This window comes from Erinaceus europaeus, chromosome 5 (genome assembly GCF_950295315.1).
Source record: "Erinaceus europaeus chromosome 5, mEriEur2.1, whole genome shotgun sequence".
Classification (NCBI taxonomy): Eukaryota; Metazoa; Chordata; class Mammalia; order Eulipotyphla; family Erinaceidae; genus Erinaceus; species Erinaceus europaeus.
In genome coordinates, this window is record NC_080166.1 from 72729450 (window position 1) to 72747705 (window position 18256).

Sequence of the window (18256 nt, forward strand, 5' to 3'; positions counted from 1 at the left end):
CATTTGCCTCACTAAGTTCACTGAGTTCCCTTGAGATCTCTCAGAAACAAGATAACCAATGGGACTAAGGATTGGCTTTCTTAGATCTCCAGAACAAAAATATCTAAATTACTCATAATCCTTAATACTTGCCATAAGCATTGTTTTACCTTTTAGGACATCATGCAGTTATTTCACTTAATTCTTCTATGTCAAAGGGAGTTACATTTAAATAATAAAAAAAAAAGGTAAATAGATCAAGATTTAAAAGCTTACCAGAAGTCACAAACACTAACATGCAGGAGAATTAAAATGTGAACTCAGCTCAATTAACGTAAAATTAGTAATTTTCCCCTCCTTACCCAGTTTGTACCTTTCTATTATGATATCAATCTATCAATTTATCTACCCTCTCATATCACAACTATGTCTCTACTTTCTGAGATAGCAAGTCATTGCATATCTTTAAGTTTTCTGTCTAAAATTGTTTTGGGAAAATTTGCGGGAAATGTGAAAAATAAATGTTTTTGGACAACATGATCTATTTGGAAGAGGGTTAACAATGTTATTTTTTTTTAATGTATGTAATCTTTTATATGTAAAAATGAAGCCAGAAGGATTATCATCCTGACTTAAGCCCTTAAAAAAAATTAAACCAGAATATAGTATTTAAACCAAAATCAGGCATGTTCAAAGTATGAGTGAAATAACAGTCCCAAAAGGAATGTTTACAAACAAGGATAAAAAGAGTAGTTGGGGATTGAGGAAATTTATCTCTATAATGTGATTCTGAAAACAAAAGACAACATCAACCAATAATCCCCACCCTTTTTCTTTTCTCGGAGGAAAGAACCAGACTTGTATGGGCAGATAGTCAATGGCCAGGTGATGGGTGGTCAGGTGGCCAGGCATCTAGCTTTCCCCTATCTACACAAATATTAAGGAGTGGCCATTACCAGAAAGGATTTGGTCTGATCTAATAGAAGTACTCCAATGTCACACTCTCTAATAAGCACTCCCCTTTCTGTATTAGTCCAGTTTGCAGAAACTAACTTTTGTGGCCTAGGGCAATACATCAGTATCTGGTATCATAGCAATATTATCCAGGGACCAGGTGATGGCACGCCTGGTTGAGTGCACGTTACAGTGTGCAAGGACCCAGGTTCAAGTCCCAGTCACCAGCTGCAGGGGGAAAGCTTTGCGAGTGGTGAAGCTGGTCTGCAGGTGTTATCTCTTTCTCTCTTCCTTTCTATAACCCCCTTTCCCTCTTGATTTCTGGCTGTCTTTATCCAATAAAGATAAAAAAGAAAAAGAAAAAAAGAAAAATTACCCCAATTCTCTACTTATCCAGGAACAGATTCTACCAAAAAAAAAGAAAACTATAGACCTATATAACTGGAGAACATTGATAAGAAGATTCCAACAAAATCTAGAAAATTGAATCTGACAACATATCAAGAGAAAATTTCACCAAGGCCAGAGGGGATGGTGAACAGGAATGGTTCAACAACTGCAAGTCAATCAATGCAACTCATCAACAAAAAGAAGGTGGGGGGGGGCACATACCCTGTTGAGTCCACATGTTATCATGCACAAGGAACAGGTTTAAGACCATGGGTTCCCAACTGCACGGGAATCTTCACAAGTGGCGAAACAGTACTACAGTTATCTTCCTCCCTCTCTACCTTCCCCTCCCCTCTAAATTTCTCTTTCCTATCAAATACATATATTTAAAAAAAGACTAAAAGGTAAAAAAAAAAAAAGCAGTTATATCAATTTATGCTGAAAAGGTATTTGACAAGATCCAAAATCTATTTATGTTAAAGACCCTCCTGAAATTGGAAATAGAAGGATAAATTCCTCAATATAATAAAAACTATGGCAAATCCATAGCTAACATCACTCATTCTCTTTTATTTACTTATTATTGGACAGAGACAGAGAGATATTGAGAGGAAAGGGGGAGATGGGAAAGACAGAGAGACTCCTGCAGCTCTGCTTTACCACTCGTGAAGCTTCTCCCCTGTAGGTGGGATGGAGGAGCTTAACCCCAGGTACTTGTGCTCTGGAATGTATGCACTTAACTAGGTGCACCACTGCCTGGCCCCGCTAACATCATTCTCAATGGGGGAAAACTGAAAGCTTTCCCCTTAACAGTGGAAACCTAACAAGGATGTTCACTATCTCCACTATTACTCAATATAGTTCTTCAAGTCCTCACCACTGCAGTCAGACAAGAAAGAGATGTCAAAGGTGTGCAATTTAGAGAGAAAGAAATCAAACTATCAGTATTTTCTGATGATATGACAATAAACAAAGACTCCACCAAAGAAAAAAAGTTTGTTAATAAACAATAAATTCTGCAAAGTAGCAGGATGAAAAATCAATACACATAAATCTGTGGCATTTCTGTTTACAGAGTAGTCGTGGAAAGGGAAATAAAAGACTCAATCCCACTTACAATCAAATGCCAAAAGATAAAATACCGGGGGTGAGTTTCACAGAGGAGGTAAAAAAAAGACAGGGAAAACTATATGACATTATTAAAAGAAATAGAGAATGATACAAAGAAATGAAAGAATACTCCTTGTTCCTGACTTGTGAAAGAGTAAACATTATTAAAATGGCTGTTGTACCAAAAGCAATTGTTAATTTCAATGCAATCCCTATCAAGATCCCAATGACACTTTTCAAGGGAATTGAACTTGTCCAAAAATGTGTGTGGAACCACAATAACGATAATGATAATGATAATAATAATAATAATAATAATAATAATAACAACAACAACCAAAAGCACTTCTGAGAAAAAAGAAAAAACTTTCAGTTTATATTACAAAGCAACAGTAATTAAAACAGAATCATACTGGGAAAAGAAAATGGACACTTGTGTCAATGGAAAAGAACTGATAGCCTAGAAATTAACACACACATATGCAGCACTTAATATATAAGTAAAACTAGATAACCACCTAACCAGATCAAATGAATAAAAGATCTAGATATTAGACTTGAAAACTCTAAAATTTATAGAGAAAACAAACAAACAAAAAACACTGGTTAAACTTTGCAGGATCTTCATGTCAAAGATATATTTGGTGACTCAACCCCATAGGCGTAGGACATGAAAACAAGAGTAAATAAATGGGATTACATGAAACTAAAAAGCTTTTACACATTGAAAGCAAACTACACAAGGATAACCAAGCAACCCATTAAATGGGAGAATATATTTTCACATTACACATCTGACAACTGACTGCTAACAAACATCTATAAAAAATTATAGAGCTCTATAAAATGAATACATACTACTATAAATATATGCCAAAGAACTAAACAGTTTTCTAAAGAACAGATACACATGGGCCACAAACATATGAAGAAATGCTTTACTTCACTTATCATTAGAGAAATGCAAATTAAAACTATACTGAGAGTCCATCTCACACTTGTGAGAATATCCTACATCAACAAAACAGGAAATGACAGGTGTTGGGGAAGTTGTGGCGAAAAAGGACTTCTGCTACACTACTGGTGGGAATGCAAACTGTTGCAACCTCTATGGAGGATTGTATGGGGAGTCCTTAAACAAATAAAAATGGAATTACCTTGTGATCCAGCAATACCACTCTTAAGCATTTATCCAGAGGACACACAAACATTAATTATAAGGATATATGTGCACCTATGTTCATAGCTGCATGATTCACAATAGCCAGAGTGGAAGTAACCTAAATGCCCACTGACAGATGACTGGCTAAAGAAACTACAGGATATTTATTCCATGTAATAATTCTCTGCAATCAAAAAAGAAGATATTGTGTTCTATGGGATAAAATGAATGGAACTGGAGGAGCCTTAAGAAGAACCGAGAGGAAAAGCGGTCTGACTGTCTGTGGTAAAGGGAGACTGACACCTGGGTGTGGTAACACTAATTTTGAAAAGACATGAAATTATACCCCAAGGGGCTGGATGGAAGCTCACCTGATTGAGTACACATATTATCAAGTCCTCCCCTACCCCCACTTGCTGGAGGAAAGCGTCCTGAGTCGTGAAGATCCCTATCTTTGTTTCTCATCCACTATCAAAAACAAACTTGAGAACAGAGGAATAGTATAGACAATTGGGCCCAACAATATCGTTGGAAGGAGGAAGGAAGGGAGAGAGAGATGCAGGAAGGCAGGGGGCCCTAAGGAGGTAAAGGGAGGGGATAGAGGGGCACTGGGGTCCTGAAGCATGACGGTAGAAAAGAACCAAAGAGGTAAAAGTATTCTACAGACACTTAACACAGGAAGATGAGAAATTGAACCCATGTGTTAATATCTGTTCTATAAACCATTAATTCCCCAATAAAACAATTTAAGGGGGTTGGGGACAACAGTATAATAGTTCACTTGGATAATGTACTGCTTTGTCATGTGTACAAACCAGGTTTGAGCCTAACCCTACCAGACTGAAGGAAGCTCTTTCTTTCACTTTCTTCATTGTTGCCCCTCTAAATCAGGAAGCAATGAAGGGATGAAGGGAAAGAAGGAAAAAGGAAAGAAAGAAATTACACCTCTTAAATAATTTTGTAAAACATTATCTCAATTATCAAAAAAGAAATGTCAATAAAAAATAAAATATTGTATAAGTTAAAAATTAAATAAGAGCCAGTAGAGAGCTCACCCAGTAGAGGAGGCCTTGAGTTCAATTCCTGGCAAACAGAAGCACCAGGAACAGCACTAAGTAAGTACTGAAAAGTTTAAGGCTAACAGTAAACAAAGAAATTGTAAAAGATAGATGGGTTCAGCAAAAAGAAATCTGTGGCAGAGACATTTACAAGTCTTCAAGTGTATGAAGAAGTATTCACAAGGGAAGGTAACCAGATGTTCTCCATATCTCCAGGGAAGATAAAGAAGACATTACAGATTAAGTTGCAGCATAGGAAATTTAGGTTAGAATATAATTAAAGTTTGCTGACACAGAGTACTGTTAAACATTGAAAAGAGTTGCTGAGAAGTTTGTAGAACCCTTTGAGAAACTGCTTAAAAAACTAGAATAGATTAGAAACCCTCACAGCTTTATCCAGCTAAATGGTTCACACAGATTGCAAAAACGAACTATTATTCAAAAATGCAAATATAATTTATTAATTATAAGCATTTTAAAATCACCTAAAATTTAAATCAGAGATAAAATAACATAAATATGTACGTGGTAAAATATAAGAATAACTTATCAAGCATAAATATTTATACTGAAATCATCTCTTCAAATTGTAAGAATGTCTACAGCCACACCACCCTTAACACACCCAATCTTGTCTGATCTCAGAAATTCTTCAATTATTTAATAGTTTTAAAGTGACCAATAGCTTGTATAAAATTTTTGACTGACATAATTTGTATTCAGTATATACTTTTAAGCTGAACATAAATTAATATAAAGAATAATACTGGTATTTAAATATTATATCCTAGTATTTTAAGTCACTGAAAATTTCACTAACACAAATATATTATTTGCAATGAAACTATAAACATCTGTACTACTTTGCCATAGTGCACCTAATATTCACTCACAATTTTTCACTTTTGTATTAATAATTTTATTAAATAAACTTATTAATAATTAACTAATTATTAATAATTTTATTAAATAAACAGCTAACTAAATTGAAAAGATAGTGAGAAATGGACTTGTCCTGAGTTCTCATACTATTTAAGTCTAGTGTGTAGAGTATCTCACAGTTTAAATTCTTTTTTAAAATATTTTTATCCATTCATTTATTGGATAGAGACAGTGACAAACTAAGATGAAAGGGGGAGACAGAAAATGAGAGGGACACTTATAGCACTTCTTTACCACTTATGAAACTTCCTTTCTAAAAGGGAGGGCTGGGGGTTTGAACTCAAATCCTTGCACACAGTAATATGTATGCTCAACTAGGTGCACTGCCACCAGGACCCTCATGGTTTTAATTCTTGAAACAAAAAATTTTCTTTAGGAGTCGAAATTTTAAATTTTTTTTATTAATTTTTTTTTTATTTTTGAGAGAGATGCAGAGAGAGACACACACAGAGAAGCACCAGAGCACTGCTCAGCTCTGGCTTATGGTGGTGTGGGGGATTGAACCTGGGACTTAGGAGCCTCAGGCATGAGAGTCTGTTTGCATAACCATTATGTTGTCACCCCTACCCAGGAGTCGAAATTTTATCTTACTTTTCATGTATACAGAAAGTGACCACACCAATGACTTTGTGATCTCTTCACCTCCAAAATATTTTACAGTTGCAGTCTTTACTGACAAAGACACACACACACACACACACACACACACACACGAATTGATTTAGTAGCTGTTGATATTTACTGTAGTTTCTATAAGCTAAGAAAATGATTTCTTTACCTTTTCTACCTTTCCACCACTGATGTCATTAGGTAGGAATTTCTTGCCGATTGTTCTCAAGTCTGTCTAAAATAAAAAATATCATTATTAAAAATACAGGTATGGGGAAAACAAATCTAATTTCACAAAGGGTAAGTTTACTTAAGATTTGTAGAACTTTAAACAAACGCCTTTTAACTATTATGAGGCCTGCATATGTATAGTCAATATTCTTAGATAATATTATATCCATGCATGTTGCTTAAAATGCACCAGAAAGCTACATGATAATATATGAGGCTTCAATTCTAGAGAGAGAGAATGAAAAAGACTAGCACCTAGGCTTCCTTCATTGAGGTGGGGGCTGGGCTTGAAGCTGGGTTATATGAATAGCAAAACAACACACTGTCCAAGTGAGCTTTTCCTTGGTCTCTCTAGTCATATTTCTGTTTTTTTAATTATTTTTTGTTGTATTTCTGTAGTAACCTTTTAATATTATATCTTCTTCATTATAATTTAGGAATTGAACTTATTCAAACTATAGTTGTACTAAAAATTAATGCCACAATCCAAACCACTTTGGTTTTGGTTGGTAGGACCTAACTTTTTCAGAGACAGTGAGAGGGAGAGACACCCTAGTACCAGAGCTTTCTCAAGTAGAATGGGTGGCTGGGCTTGAACCTGGGTTACACACATAGCAAAGAAGGCAAGGTCCCAGGTGAGTTATCTCACTGGTCCCAATTCTTAAACGGGGTAATGTCTTGAACAACTAGTTTCCATATGATGCTGATATAAAGAGAAATGAAAACAGTAAGCTGTGATAGTTCTAACTAATGTTATAATGTATAACATAACACAGCATACTCTGTAAGCTGTGATACTTACAACAAATCTACATATTACACTAACAAGCATCCATGGAACAGCATCACTACAACATCAGGAAGTTATAATGAGACTCTACTGGAGGAAAAGCACATATATATTTCAATTGTTTAAATAAATTACAGAAGTAAAAGTTGGTGACTAACTATATGGTAACAAGTAAGTACATACTGCTCAGCAAAACAAAAGAACAGAATTACAGTATTTCTGACATCAAACAAAATTATTAAAAGTAGAACTTTTAAAGACTGTTCTCTTTAAGAAGTGAAAACTAAAGGAAAGCCTACAAAAATGGACTAATTGTTATTTTTTAAGAACTTGAAATAGTGTATTTTCTAATTATTTTTAATACTATATTTACTTATTTTAATGAGAGAGACAGAGACAGAGTGCGCGCGCGCGCGAGAGAGAGAGAGAGAGAGAGAGAGAGAGAGAGAATATGAGACCAGAACACTTATCAGTTCTGGCTTATGGTGATGCTGGGGATTTTATCTTGGAACCTTAGAGTCTTAGGCATAAGCCATTTTTGAATAACCATTATGCCGTCTCCCCAGCCTAAAATTGGATAATTAGTTAAGCTAAAAAATTATCTTAAAGCTTGAGATGATTCGGGTTAGATTAATAACTAAATTTCAATTGCTTTGGGATTCCTTAAAACACAGTAAATCACAGTTCTCAATGTTAATAACAAAATAGTAGACAAAAGATTTAGAATGTTTTTATTCACATAGACTATCAGAGAGAAACTTACAATCACGGAGAAAACACTAGCTAATGAAAATAGTATGAGATTGATACCTAGAAGGATAGTCTTCTCTGAAAACCTATAATGATGAAGTCCTCTAATTTAAAATATACAAATATTGAAATTTAATGCAAAGGTTACTATTCGATGAAAACTCATTTCCAAGAAACTTTCAGGAACTTCCAAGAAAGTAAGTCCAGAAATCCAAGTGCATACATAATGATTCTTTTCTTTACAGAGGTTTATCTTTTTTTAACCCCATATGCAATAATTAAAAAAGCAACAACAACAACAAAAAACTTCAATTTGTGTGTCTTCTCACTTTTGAAAATACAGACTATACATGGAAAAAAAATACTTATCCTCATTTTCCTATATCAAAGTACCAAACATGCGGACTTCTAAAAATTAAGTACTGAAAGAATGTTAGCTATTGTTTTAGTAAATATACATACATTTGTTATTTCTGAACACATATAGCCCTATAAAGGCAGTAATACAAAAGTGCATAAATACATAGACAATATTCTGAAGCTATTCAAAGGCTGAAATGTTTAAATATGTATGAGAAACACCATGGCCCCTCACTTCTGGTTTTTATGAGAAATTATAAAATCAAAAATACAATCTATAAAATGGCAAAAATAACACCAATCCTAGCATACAAATATCTCTCAGGCTAAGAAGAGACACTACATTCACAGTTTACTAACATTTAAAACATATACATAAATAAATGTTACTTTGTTGTTTTTTTCTTTCACAAGATACATATATCTAGCAAAAAAGAATATATGGGGAAGGGAAATGAGAAAGTTCATCTGGAAGGTAGGTATAGCTTTACCATGCACAGAACTCCAATTCAAACCTGTCACCATCCACTGGGAGAAACTTATTATCTTTCCCCTTCTCTCACTGTCTCCCACTATCTGGACCTTTATCAGGAAAAAGAGGAGAAGAAAAGAGAAAAGCCAGCCCAGAGCAGTGAAGCACTAGCAACAATAACAATAAATAAATAAATAAAAATAAAATAATAACATTTTCCCCACCAGGGTTATCACTGAGGCTGGCATGTATATATACTACTTTTTTAGTTGTTGTTTTTTGTTTTAAACTAGAGCTCCATTCATTTCTAACATTGTGATGCTGGGGATCAAACCATGAACCTTACATATGCAAGTCCTAGGCATAATCTCATTAATTTTAATTTAATTTTCAATGTAAATTTAAAAAAAATTAAACATGCTAAATTCAAAAGCAATGTGCAGTTTCCGCAAATGCAAGTTTATATATCAAGTTTATATATATCATTAGGACAAAAAGATCCTAAAATGTAATTACACTGAACAGAAACACACATACACACACACACACACACACACACCCTAAAATGTAATTACAGTGAACAGAAACACACACACACACACACACACACACACATTGACTATTTACCCAAGTTATTTTAGCAAAATATCTACTTGGAAAATGACTTTATATTTTACACAATCTTCAAAGCAAATGAACTATCTATAACTGCATGTGAAAGTTTAAAATAAGTCTATTTATTTATGTCAATATTTGCCATATGCCATTTAGGTAGTGATGGCCACTATCATAATGAATTAATTCACTGCTATGATTTTCTCTAGAATAATATAGTTGAAAATATCAATCCAAAGCCAAAGATGGAATGCCATATTATAAGTTAAAAACAAAAACAAAACCTTTTTCATCATGATGAAGCTTACACCAAGTAATATGTTTTTAAAGTTTATGACTTTTAACTTTCATATGCAACTACAGATAGCCCATTGCTACCTACCTAAGACTATAAATAAGAAAAATAAAGAGGGGGTCGGGCGGTGGCGCAGTGGGTTAAGCGCATGTGGCGCAAAGCGCAGGGACTGGTGTAAGGATCCCGGTTCGAGCCCCCGGCTCCCCACCTGCAGGGGAGTCGCTTCACAGGCGGTGAAGCAGGTCTGCAGGTGTCTATCTTTCTCTCCCCTTCTCTCTGTCTTCCCCTCCTCTCTCCATTTCTCTCTGTCCTATCCAACAACGAATTGCGTCAACAATGGCAATAACAATAATAACCACAACGAAGCTACAACAAGGGCAACAAAAGGGGGGGGGAAAAAAGAAAAATAAAGAACAGCAGACTATTGTAAATTTAAAAAAATTTTTTTTATCATTCTTGGGATTTTTTTTTCAAAGATAAAGAAAGTAGAGTTCTTTGTGAAATTTTTATCACTAGAAGTCCAATGTGCTTTCCACTGTGCAACAAAGTTAATAACATTTAAAGATAGAATTCACTGACTATGGGTATAAGAATACATTTCCCTACGGCCAAATATAGCATTCCTAATATGTTTATTAGAAAGATTTATTTGTTTTTCTTTGCCCTCAGGGTTATCACTGGGGTTTGGTGCCAGCACACTGCTCCTGGCAGCTATTTTTCCTTTTTACTTCTTCTTCTTTCCATTTTATTTTTATTTGACAGGACAGATAGCAATTGAGAAGGAAGGAGAGAGAGAGGGAGAAAGAAAGACACCTGGAGACCTGCTTCATCACTGATGAAGTGTCCTCCCTTCAGTTGGGGAGTGGGGGTTCGAAACCCTGATCACTGCGCATTGTGGTATGTGCACTTAACAAAGTGCACCGGGCCCTGATAAAGATTTTATAGTCCTTTACTCATTAAAAATATGCTTAGCTTCTAAGCTCTTTACAGTCTTAATAAATAAATTTAAAGCTGGAAAAAAGATACTTGTCAAAATATAAATGTATCTGCTTAATTTCACGTTTAATTATATTAAGTAATTTGAAAAGAAAAAGTTCCAAAGACTTACATATTTATTTGTTTCTGTTTAAATGTTCTTATTAATTATAGCCACTCTGTTTTATATACTATTCTGCAATGGTATGATGGAATTGTTAGACAGTAATTATCTTTTGAATTTCATTAATTATGTATAGTATATATTTAACTAAAAACTGCTATTACGGGAATCAGACAGTAGCGCAGCCGCTGAAGTGCACGTGGCGCAAAGTGCAAGGACCCACGTGAGGATCCCAGTTCCAGCCTCTGGCTCCCCACCTGTAGGGGAGTCGCTTCACAAGTGGTGAAGCAGGTCTGCAGGTGTCTTTCTTTAAAGGGAGTGGAGCGGTAGCGCAGTGGGTTAAGCGCAGGTGGAGTAAAGTGCAAGGACAGGAGAAAGGATCCCTGTTGGAGCCTCCGACTCCCCACCTGAAGAGGAGTCGCTTCACAGGCGGTGAAGCAGGTCTGCACGCGTCTGTCTTTCTCTCCCCGTCTCTTCTGTCTTCCCCTCCTTTCTCCATTTCTCTCTGTCCTATCCAACAACAATAATAACTACAACAATAAAAAAAACATGGGCAACAATAAATAAATATTTTTTAAAAACCCTGCTATTACAAAATAGAAGAAATCTCCACAACAGTAAAAAGAAAATGAAAGAGTATTAAGGGACATGAGAGGTGGCTCAGCAGTATATATGCCTTAAGTGCATGAGGCTCTGGGTTTGATTCCAGCACACATTAAAAAAAAAAAAAATGGTGCAGTGGTACTTTGGTCTCTTAAAAAAAAAAAAAAAAAAGACTTTTAGCTACATTCATTTACTTACATCTGCACTTCAAAAATTCTAAATCTAAAATAAAACCCCAAAAGTTAATCCCCAAATGGAAAAGTTTTAACTACACAGACAAGTGGATGAAGAAAAATTGAAAATATATGCCAAAAGATTAACAGTAATAAGTAACTTTTGAAAATTGTGCTTTTGAATATATGTATCATATTAACAGACAATGTTACTTTGAAACAATAATTCTACTTCAAAAACCTATAATCTAGCTACAGTTTCTACATATATTAAATGGCAATTTAATGAGTATGATGCTTTCACTGTTACTTTATAGTTACTATAAATTCCAAGTGGATCAAGGACTTGGATGCTAGACCAGAAACTATCAAATACTTAAAGGAAATGGGGAAAAGGTAGTCTCTTCAACAGATGGTGTTGGAAAATATATAGCTACTATAAACACTATAAAATTCAATCATTGATAACTAGGTTAAAAATGAGTTTTAACTTATTCTTCCTTTTTATAATATTTTATATAAGATGTTGAAGAAATAAGAGACTGATGTGAAATTGCCAAGTTCAACAAACAACACTGTGACTTAAAAAATAGAAATAAAAATGAAAGATATTCATCAAATTACTTGTCATAAAATCAGGTTTGTTCTATTAGATGTTTTTCATGAATATAGCCTCCACATTAAAAATGTTTATAAGTTAATAAATATAACCTACATTGAGAGCAATCAGGATGATGTCATTTATATTGACTTTTTCAGGAGAACTTTTGCAAGCTTCAATGCCTTCATCTGAAAGATACCTGTTAAAATAAAATAAATGGCTTAATATTTTCTAAAACCAAAATTAATAAGTCTATATGCAATTCTGTTCTCTACTGTAAAATTTTATTACTATAAATTAGAAGAATGAGTTATGGATACTCCCTATTTATTATCTTTGATTAAAAAAAAACTTCATTCTTTCATACTGCGAAGAGATACTATGTTAAGAAAATTATTCATACGGTTTCTGAAAAAAAAGCTATTTAAATATTAATATATTCAAGGAAAACAATCTACTCTCCACTATTACTCTTTACTATATACAAACAAATTTTAGTAATAATCTTAGAGCGGGAGATGTAATTTTAGTCCAGTAAATAAGTCCTCAGGGCTACTTTCTCGTATCTTCTGCACAGTCATGCTTCTTTAATGTGCTTCCAAGAATCCTTTAATGTTATAGACTTCAATGGTACAAATATTATTTTTACTGGTTATTTTATTGTCCTCTGTTCTTTTATTCCATCAAAACCAATTATATGTCTGTAACAGGCAATGATTTACTCAATAACAAAAATGTTTTTGACTTCAAGGGTTGGTGAGCATAATCATCTCTATCCATTAATTTATATCCAGCATGGTCAGTTTTTAAATTCTTTATAATTTAAGTAATCCCATTGCCCCCCACCAACATCCAGTTTTAACTTACAATTTAGTTTGTAATCAATATCAGTGGGCTGGCATTATACCATAATGCAGACATTTTCCCAACAGAAAGATCTATGAACACTAGTCTAAGGAAGCAAAACCTCTTTTTCGAAGATTAGCAGTTCCACCATCAACCTACAGCATTAGGCTGACTCAAAGACTTATCAATATAAAGTCTACCTGGAGACAGCAAAGAGCAGATAAAAGAGTTCTTAAAAGTAAAAGAGCAAGTGAATTAAAAGTAAGTGATAGGAAGAGTACAAAAGACTAACAGGAGATTAAAGTTAGTAAGCCTATGAACAAGATTAAGAAGATAAGACAGAAAGAAAGTATAATAAATTAATTACCAAATTAGATACTATTAAAAGTGTAAAACCACAACAACAACAAAAACACTTTCAGCAGAGAAGAAATTACGGAAGCCATGGAGGCCAGGTGATAGTGCAGTGGGTTAAGCACACATGGTATGAAGTGCAAGAACTGGCATAAGGATCCAGGTTCAAGACCCTGTCTCCCCATGGGGGGGGGGGGTAGGTTGTCATAGGCTTCACAAAAGGTGAAGCAGGTCAGCAGGTGTCTTTTTCTCTCCCTCTCTGTCTTCCCAATCTCTCTCGATTTCTCTCTGTCCTAGCCAACAATAACAATAACAAGAGCAACAAAATGGAGAAAGTGGCCTCTGGGAGCAGAGAATTCTTACTGTGTGGCACTGAGTACCACTGATAACCCTGGAGAAAAAAGAAAAAAAAAAAAAAAGGAAGAAGAACTAATTGAGTCTACATATGGCAAACGTACAACTAACAACTTACTCAATAGTAAGAAACTTGGCTGCCCTCCATTATTAATATTAAACATAGTCTTGGTAGTCTGAACCATAGCAATTAGGCAAGAGAAAGGAATTAAAGGGATGAAAGGTTAGAAGAGAAGTAAAATGGTCCTATATATTTTTTTAAAGAATCCTGTAGAAAACTCCTGGGATTTATTAAACAATATAGTAAGATAGCAGGCTCAAAATCAATATACACAAATCAGTAGCATTCCTTTATGCAAATACTAAAGAGAAAAAATTCTGAAATCAATTCCTTTTATTATAGCAGCAAACATAAACAACTACCTTTGACTAAAAGGAAGAGGTGAAAACTGAGTTATTCTTCCAGGAAATAGAAAGAAATGGAAAGATATCCTCTGCTCATGGATTGGAAGAACTAACACAGTTAAAATAACCATCCTACCCAGAGTCATATACAGATTTAATGTGATCACTATCAAGGTCCCACCAAGAAGGAACCTTCAATGGAATAGAACAAAAGCTACAAAAATTTTATCTGGAACTAGAAAATTACTAGGACTGCCAAAGCAATCTAGGGAAGAAAAAAAAATAGTAACTGGAGGCTGGAAGTATTACATTTCCTGACTTCAACTTATAAACAGGGCTATTGTAAATGAAACTGTCTGGTACTGGAACAAAACCAGGCACTGATAGACTGATGGAATAGAATTGAGAACCCAGAAAGAAAACCACACACCTATGGACAACTATTTTTTTATAGGGGAGAGGTAGAATATTAAATGGAGAAAAGAGTCTCTTCAACAAATGGTGTTGGCAAGACTCAGTTGAAATATACAAATAGATGAAACAAGACCACTACATATCACCATATAGAAAAGTCAATTCCAGATGGATCAAAAATACAAACAATAGATCTGAAACCATTAAACACACAGAAGATACTGACACTTACAATCTGTGCTTAGGAAATGTCTTCAAAGACTGAAGTCCAACTGCAAGGAAAATGAAAACAAAAATAAACTAAAAGTTTCTGCACAACAAAGGGAACCATCACCAAACTAGAAAAAGAACCATACAGAATGGGAGCTCTTGACATGTCAAATAAAGAACTAATAATCAAAATATAGAGAGAGTTTACTAAAGTCAGCAGCAAAAGAACAAGCAACTCTATTAAAAATGGGGTGAGGCCGTAGACAAAATTTTCACCAAAAAATAGATCCAGGAAGCTAACAGACATGACATCATATAACCACATAATAGAGAGCTCAAAGCACTGTTTATAAGAGAAATGTAGGGGCCAGGTGGTGGCGCACCTGGCTGAGCGCATGTACTACAATGCACAAGGACCCGGGCTCCAGCCCCTGGTCCCCACCTGCAGGGGAAAAGCTTTATGAATGGTGAAGCAGGGCTGCAGGTGTCTCTCTGTCTCTCTCCCTATTACCCCCTCCCTCTTGATTTCTGGCTGTCTCTATCCAATAAATAAAGATAATAATTTTAAAAAATTTTAAAAAGAGAAACGTAAAACAAAACAACAATAAGATACTAATTCACACCTGGGAGAATGTCACATAACTAGAAAGAACAACAACAACAAAAAATTCTTCTGCACTGCTGGTGGGAATGTACACTGGTCCAGATCCTCTATGAAAAAATAGTTTGGAAACTTCTCAGGAAACTTGAAATTTATATATCGTATCACCTAGCAATCTCTCTCCTGATAATTTTTCTAAAAGAAACTAAACATCTATTCAAAGAGATCTATGTCAACCTATGTTTACAGCAGCACAATCTATAACAACTCTAACTTGGAAGCAGCCTGGATGCCAAAAAAACAAATGAATGACTAAGAAAGCTGTGATATACATATATATATATAATGGGTTACTAGTCAGCTGTTAAAAATGAAGTCATCTCCTTTGCCTTCTCTTGCATAGAACCTGAGGAAATCATGTTAAGTGAGATAATCCAAAAAGGGAAGGACAAAAACTGAATGACCTCACTTACAGCCAGAACAGAAAGGAAAAACAAAGTGAAACATGGACTGAGTGCAGTAATTCAAAATGACTAAGTTAATTTATCATTTTTTTGATTTTCCAGTGTTCCAAGCCAGTATCTGTAAGTTCCAATTAAATTCCAAAGATGGTATTTGTAATTTTAGTTAATCACTTTAAAAACTCAATTCTCAAATATCAATTAAACCCTATTTATATGAAAAGTATTCAGTGAGTCTGTAAGATGAAAATTAGCACCTGCCTGCAAGACATTTATAGCCTCATATACAGGATAACACAATCTATAAATAGCTATCTTACAAGGCCAAAATAATTATAAATAAAATGTTCTGAGGGCTCAGAGTGGCTAGGAACATGAAAAAAGTCCCTCAAAATGGAATAAAGCATAAAGCAAAAAAGTGAAGTACACTGTCAGATATGAACATTTTAGACAGAAAATGGGGAGCCGTGAGAGATAAGTTAGCTGCAGTAGCCCCAGAAGACTTGCACAACTATGATCCAGAGTTGAAACCCTAACACTGCGTTTGTAGGAGTAATGGTCTGGTGTTCTGTCTCTCTCATAAAAGAGTATTTTAGTATAGCTTAAGCACAATTTTAGAAATAAAAAGTGGGTAGAGGAACATAAGGAAAATACTAAATGTTACTTAACTACAAAAACATAACTTTCCAAATTCCTACACAGTGGGGAACACATTTGTAATTAAAAAAAATAGTGGGGGTCAGCAGTAGTGTAGCGGGTTAAGCGCACATGGCACAAAGCACAAGGACTGTAGGAAGGCTCCCAGTTCCAGCCCCTGGCTCCCCACCTGCAGGGGGGATCGCTTCATGGGCAGTGAAGCAGATCTGCAGGTGTTTATCTTTCTCTCCCCCTTCTCTGTCTCCTCTCCTCTCTCGATTTCTCTCTGTCCTATCCAACAACAACAACAACAACAGCAATGACAACAACAATAACGACAAGGGCAACAAAGCAGGGGGAAAAGAGCCTCCAGGAGCAGTGGATTCTCAGTGCAGGCACCAAGCCCTAGCAATAACCCTGGAGACAAAAAAAAAAAAACACTTTGTTTTCAATTAACAATAACTTTTTAAAATTAAAAAATTGGGGGTTCCCGGAAGATGACGGACTGAGAAGCTGCAAGTGGCTTGAGCTCTGACCACATCTTCTGGAAACAGTAGGATTTTCTGCCTTTAGTAGGCCAGTCAATAAGGGGTCCTATCGGTGACACCAAGGAGGTGACTATAACTTAATTTGGGTTAAGAAATAGAATAGAAAAAAGGGGGGGAAAATTTTTTTTCTGTTTAATTATAAAGCACACCTCCTCCCCCTCCCCCCCCCATAACCAGTCCCTGGGGACCAGCTCATAGCAGGCTCACCTGCTGAGCTTCTGTCTTTACCAAATTCCTGCCCCACCAGGGAGTATCATTCATTCTAAGTCTATAGCCTGAAACCTCTGACCTTTTTTCTTTCTAGGTAACCAACCCCCCCACCTCACCCCACATAGCTAATTAAATAATTAAAAATAAATAAATAAACTCTTTCTTTTCACCGCTCTTTTATGACTGTACTTTTTCTTATCAATTTCTTTTTTCTCTCTCCTTTTTTTTTCTTTTTCACATTCTTGTCATCCTTTCTTCCTTAATCCTACAGCTTCCAAAGCCACAGGCCCCAGCCCCCACACCACCAAACAGTGTGCTTTTTTGAATTCACTGATACACATTTGGGAATTATTTTGGGGAAGAATTCTGACTCAGTGTGGACTCTCACTGTGTCTCTGCTCAACTTCCCTTCCTCCTTTAGCCACCCCTAGAATATACAGTGGATAGTAGATTTGCATAACTGTCTATTTCAGCTATCCTTGTCTAGTCCTGAGGATCTTTTTTTTTTTTTTCTCATTCTTAACAATCAGCTGCCTCTGATCACGAGGTTTGAGGTAATCTGGGACTGGTTTTTTTTTTTTATTTTTTACGCTGCTCTATTTTATTATTAATATTATATAAAGACATATATCTGCCCCCCCCCCCTTTAGGTTGATCAGAATTAACTCTTAGGGTATCTTTCATTGCTAGGGTAGTGGGCATCTTATCTATTGTGGGAGGAACTTGTCTCCTTACTCCTACCTCCTCTACAGGTTCTCCCCTCCATCCTCCTCCTAGCTAATTAAAAAAAACATTAAATTAAATTAAAAATAAAGTCATAAAAAAAACATTTCCTTTCACTGCTCTTTAATTACAGCTCTTTTTCTTATCTTTTCCCTTTTCTCTCACTTATCTCTTTTTTCTTCTTTTTTTTATCTTGTCCTACACTTCTTCCTTCCTTCTTCTTTGCCTTTCCAAATTTTTGAATTATTTTGGGGAAGAAATCTGACTCAGAGTGGACTCTCTATGTGTGTATCTCTGAAAG

At 35.2% G+C, this 18256-nt stretch overlaps 1 protein-coding gene across 4 annotated transcripts in view; it reads right to left on the reverse strand.

Annotated features, from left to right (window-relative positions):
- The window catches only part of TDRD3 (tudor domain containing 3), a 133419-nt gene that overhangs the window by 90711 nt on the left and 24452 nt on the right, over positions 1 to 18256 (reverse strand). For 3 of the 4 annotated variants that reach the window (XM_060191421.1, XM_060191422.1, XM_060191423.1), the window contains exons 2-3: positions 12308 to 12392; positions 6374 to 6439 (exon numbers count right to left, since the gene is read on the reverse strand). In XM_060191421.1, coding sequence (XP_060047404.1) covers positions 6374 to 6439; positions 12308 to 12392 — 151 coding nt within the window. Of the gene's footprint in view, positions 1 to 6373; positions 6440 to 12307; positions 12393 to 18256 lie in introns of those variants that run through there. The other variant, XM_060191424.1, reaches the window with a different exon arrangement.